Source organism: Trypanosoma equiperdum (genome assembly GCF_001457755.1).
Source record: "Trypanosoma equiperdum strain OVI genome assembly, contig: ctg_314, whole genome shotgun sequence".
NCBI lineage: Eukaryota > Euglenozoa > Kinetoplastea > Trypanosomatida > Trypanosomatidae > Trypanosoma > Trypanosoma equiperdum.
In genome coordinates this window covers 3,719-9,033 of record NW_027124215.1, presented here as the reverse complement: position 1 = coordinate 9,033, position 5,315 = coordinate 3,719, and the positions used below count along the sequence as shown (strand labels likewise).

Here is a 5,315-nt window from a genome sequence, read left to right as displayed (position 1 = left end):
TATATATATATATATATATATATATATATCGGCTTAATATCCGGGTCAGTCACGGTCTTCCTTTTTTTTTCTCGTCAACAATTTTATTACCGTTGTAGACAACATCCATTTTTTTTTCTGAGTGTTTATGTGAAACCCCCCCCCCTGGGATCAGAACGATGCAGAACCGCTGGAGTGTCTTTTTGTTATTTTTGCTTCCTCTGTCGTATCAGTTTATTGTTCTGTTATTCCCCTTCTTTACTTTAAAACCTAATACGTGCATGCACTTGCAAGTGTTCCAGTTAGCTGGCAGAGTGACAGCCTCTGCACTTCGTTGTCACGGTTTGTTTGTTTTTTTTTATTCTCCCGGTGAGCGAATAATCATTTGAGAAAATGACGGAACTACATGGCACGTTTGTGTGTGTATGTGTTTTTTTTGGGGGGGGGCGTGGGAATATCTCGTGATGCGTGATTGTTATTATTATTATTTTTTTGTCCGTCTGCCACCTTCGCTTCTTTTTTTTTTGTGTGTGTGCGCGCTTTTGTTACTCTCTTGTGCCTCTTTTCGTGGGGATGGTAGGGATTGGTCGGTGCTGCGGTTGTTTGGCCATGTGTTTTTTCTTTGACACATAATGGTGTATCTACATTAAACACTTTCACCCATCGCACCATCGGGTCGTTTTCTTCCGGCATGTGGTTTTCGATAATTTATTTTAAGAGAATATGTAATCGTTTTCTTCGATTATTATTATTATTATTATTTTTCGCCTCAGGATTCTTCTCACTGCCCTATGGTGTATTCACTTGAAGAAAGAGCAGCCGTCTTGGGGACGCTGTGCAACGCATTGGCAAGTAAAACATCCCTCTAACTGTGGTTTGAATACATGTGGAAGTCGTTAACATGTGGGACTGAAATGGTATTTCCTCCAATAACGTTCTGTGTTGTCCTTTCAGATTATGGTGCGAGCACAAGTTGGGAAACAAGTCGTAAGTTCAGGTGCAAAAGTAAGAAAAGGAAAATGGAAAGGAACCGAGTGGTTCAGCGACTCTCTTCATGCGATGAACTATGTTGATGTGCTCCGTTGGGACGGATTGGCGAAGTCACACGTGTATACTAAAGGTTCCATGATAGTTCTGCCTCTCCTTTACATATGAGGCTGTATTATATTAGGACTACGTGTTTTGGGTTGTTATGCATGCGGAGACAATAATGCGTCGGGGGATTTTCCTTCAAACTATTGTATGTGTGCGAAGATTGAAGGGAATTGTGGACTGCCACAAACCACACCTGGGGAATATTTGGATTATGCAAAGAGACAAAGCGGCGTTACACCAAAGTGAACATGACAAAATCCCGTGTTTTGTTTCACATGGTGGTTGCGTGAGGTCTGTACTGTGGTTTGTTTGGCTTTCCATCCCAATTCTTTCTGTTACTTCCATTTACTTCGTTTTTTGAACCTTCAAATCGCAGATCATCTCTTTTGTTCACACGACTCACGGTTAGAGGTCCCTACAATGACTTGAAACTGTACAATAATAATGATAAATAGCAACTCTGGTTACTGCCGTTGTAGTGTTTAATTTCTCCACACCCATGTGTTAATGCTTCTAAAAGCGAAGCCTCACGTTGCGGGATTTCTGCCAACGGTACGCGTCGCGGCTACACGAAAACAGGGGGAGGGTCGAATGGGTAACCAGGGGTAAATCTGAAATCAACTCTAAGAAAGGAAGACCAGACGGAAATAAGGGAAGGAATGGAGGGAAAATCCAGGGAACGAGTCCAATGTTTTGCACGGATCGAAGGCACGTAACGGTATAAAGGGTAAAGTCAGACAGCAGGGGCGGAGCGAGTAGGTTCCTCCTCATCCCTTTTGAGTACAACATCGTCATGCCGGTAGTAGTGATGGTAGTAACAGCAGTTATTGTTTGATTTTGTCTGTCTTGTTTGAGGTGTGTCATGATTGTAGCAGCAATATGTTCGTTTTGAATGTTTTTTTTTTGCTGCATATTAGTTGGTGTTCCGGAGAAAAACACACTTCCGTTTGCACAGTCTTGTGCTTGCGCGTTCATTTTAACACGTTGACCACTTTATGTTGTCCTTAGGCGCTTCTTCCACTTCATCGTCGGCTGTTACAAGCAAATCTCTATTTTATATTACTCTTTTTTTTTCTTTTTATCATTTCATTTTCTCTGTCGCATTCCCTGTATTGTGTCGCGCTACCCTGAACGTTCACGCTCGCTGCACAGACACTTCCTCTCTTTCGCGTTGCAGCATATTAGCAAATGAGCACGCGGTGCGCTCAGCAGCGTGACGGAATGAGCTTGCGGTGTCGGAGCGGACGAAGAGGGTTTCACATTCTGGATGGACCTGATACGTGTCGCCGCAGTGGTGTTGGGACTCGTGGTAGCAGAACTCCAGATACAAAAAGTAGCCCCATCTCTGCCCGCAGAGCCTTCAGTTGCGTAGGAATCAGAACTAGGAGCCCTAATAGTTGTATGGGAACACGACGCAGGTTGACAAGGGATGTAATGCCACGCTCCTGCAGAACACCGAGCCCAAGAGCTCGTTCGCAGCGACAGCAGGCGTGTCGGGGTCAAAATCACTGGACTCCAGAGAGGAATAGCACATGTGGTAATGTCAAGGACGACAACGCCGGAAACAACAATAGCGATAACAGCATCGTTAGTGCAAGTACCGCTGATATTGCAAATGACCCAAAGGGAGAACCGGGGGTCGCTGTAAAGAAGAGAGAGGAGAATCTCACCCTGAAAGACGTGGAGGAGCTACGCCGCCGGCGAGAGCAACTGCGCTACGGAGTTGATACATCCCTCTCTCGCATTACGGAACTGCAACTGCTCACGCAATCCTTCCGCTCTGGTCAAAGGAATACCACAGGTGAGGGTAGTAATTCTCTCTCCGCTACTGCTGTTTCCGCCGCTGCGGTTGGTGATGGTGCTACCGGAAGTGTTGACAACGATGAAATGACAGCGAGACCAACATTTGCCGAAGATTATGACACCACCAGTGGAAAAGAGGAAGCGCTGCTGTTCTTGCATGCTGCTGAGGAGGAGTATATAGAGTTCAGGTTGCAGCTGACTCTGGCAAATGCCGCCCTTTCTGCTGTTCCCCAATCACTGTGGGCGGATATCCGTAGATTTCGGCAACCACCACCGGCGGTGGCCGCTGTTATGGACGCTATGTTGATATTACTAGGGTTCCCTCGAATTAGACGCATGAGGCTAAGTTTTGGAAGTGGGGGATGGCCGAGTCTCCCTCAGCAACTCATAAGGTGCGAGCCACTGACCGCATACCTGAACATTGCAGAATTGACGGGGCGTGATTCGCAGATAAATGGGTGCTCGCCCTTAGAGGAGCTTGAACAATTCTTGCGACAGTGGACTCACCTCCGTGTGTCACGTGTGCACCCGACTTTGGGACCACTTCATCAGTGGGTGAAGGCAATGCTTGACGCAAGCCGGGCTGCTGGCAGGTTGAAAACACTTAGAGACGCGTCAAGAGCTGCAGATATTACACCAGTTACCGACAGAGTGGCACTGCTGCGCGAGCTGGAGGAGAACGAGGAGTATGTTCAGCTCGCGCAGGAGGAAATAAGGGCGATTGATGCACTCGTTGCCGACGTAGCAGCGGCTGGGGCGAAAGGGCACTATCGCACAAGTTTAAACCCAGGAAGTTTGTACAGTCCAAGAGGCAGCGTTGCGGGTGGTATTAGAGAAACTGGGGAGTTGGCGGAAAAAGTAGGGGGTGCGGCTGCCGGGCGATTCGGAGCCGCACGCACTTCGGGAAAGGAAGTGAGTCGGAATAGACGGCTACAGAACAGCTGCCCGACTGCTCCTCGTTTCGGAGCAAAAGCGGCCTTAGCGGCTGGGGGGTTAGGGTCATTAAAAGCGGATCCTGCGAGACCAACACTCAGCTTTAAGGCTTGCATGTCATCGTTTAACCAAGTTGAGCAGGGACCACGGTCGCTGCGTGAGCGTTTTGAGCGGCTTAAGACCTCCTCGTTATGTCACAGCCCACGGGTTGGCCCAGGTTCCCATCTCGAAGGAAGTACCGCACGCGACGGCCTTGGCTGCTCAACAGAGGTTGTGAATTCCATCGGTGGCGTAAGTCTCTTGGGGACTACTCGTGTATTCCGGGACAGGGAAAAACTACTTCTGCGCGTCCACCAACTGGAGGAGCAACTAAGCGACATATGCAGCAACCAACCGGGGGAGGTAGAGCTCGTGCTGATGCGGGATGAACTAGCAGCAACGCAGGATGAGGTTAACAAGCTGAGGAAAGAGCGGGATGAACTTCAACAACGCTTGAAAAGGTACGAGGCTTACGACGGCCCCCCCTCGCCACGAAGGAGCATTGCAAGGAGATTAAATCACAACATAGCCAACACCGATGAGGATGCCTCTACAGCGATTGCCTCAGGGGAAATTATGACAATAATGGCATTGGAACAGCAGCTGCGCGCCGCTCACACGCGCATTCAACATCTGGAGTCCGTCATGATGGGAGCTACTTCTGACGATGGCACTCGTTGTACATCGGCGAGCGGCAGCGGAAATGAGTCACCAGAAACTCCTTATGATTCAACCGTTCGCCCTTGCAATTTAGCTGCGTCTAACCTCGGCCATAACGCCAGCAGTTTGGGGGAAATGGTATTCCTGCAGCGACGCTTAGACGACATGCAACAAAGTTTGGAGGTGCAACAATGCGCGGTTAGCGAGGCGGAAGAGCGGCTTAACAATGAAATGCACGCCAAGAACGAGGCTCAGCAGCTTGTGCGCCAACTACAGGCGGAACTGCGCAGCGTCTGGCAAAAGCTGGAAATCACGGAGTACCAACTGAAGCTCGCACTGGAAGGTTCCCATTGCCACCGCAGTTGCATGGATGGGAATAACCTCGGCACTGAGTTTATTCGAGACCTACAGCGACAACGACAGCGTGAGGCAATATGTGAAGGGGAAATTGAGCGACTCCGCATGCAGCTGCGTGAGCAAAAGGAACGCAGTGCGGAGGGGAGACGGCGGCGGCTTGAAATCCGTAGAGTTCGCACCGCGCTTTTGCTCAAGTTGGAGAATGCACTCAGTGAGGCCCTTCGGCAACATGAGGGATGACTCGAGGATAGCAACTGAATTGAGCCGGTGAGGCCATAGCGGTTTATGTGTGTGGTCAGTCAACGAGTGCTGCAGCACGGGTAGCAGGAACATGAACAAAGCATGAAGAAATGCGGGAGGGCAATGTAGTGAAGCCGTGCGTGGTTAGCAGCACTGTTGCCAAATTTTAGGAATGAAGTGAGTTAGGGATGTAAAGAAACGAGGGAGCG

The 5,315-nt window shown here is 49.0% G+C and overlaps 1 protein-coding gene across 1 annotated transcript; it reads left to right on the top strand.

Moving 5' to 3' along the window:
- Positions 1-2,262: 2,262 nt before the first annotated feature.
- TEOVI_000121300 (uncharacterized protein) lies at positions 2,263-5,106 on the top strand (the record flags this gene model as incomplete). Its single annotated transcript, XM_067224487.1, has 1 exon — positions 2,263-5,106. The coding sequence occupies one exon, from the start codon at positions 2,263-2,265 to the stop codon at positions 5,104-5,106; it is 2,844 nt and encodes a 947-aa protein (XP_067080588.1).
- Positions 5,107-5,315: the final 209 nt, after the last annotated feature.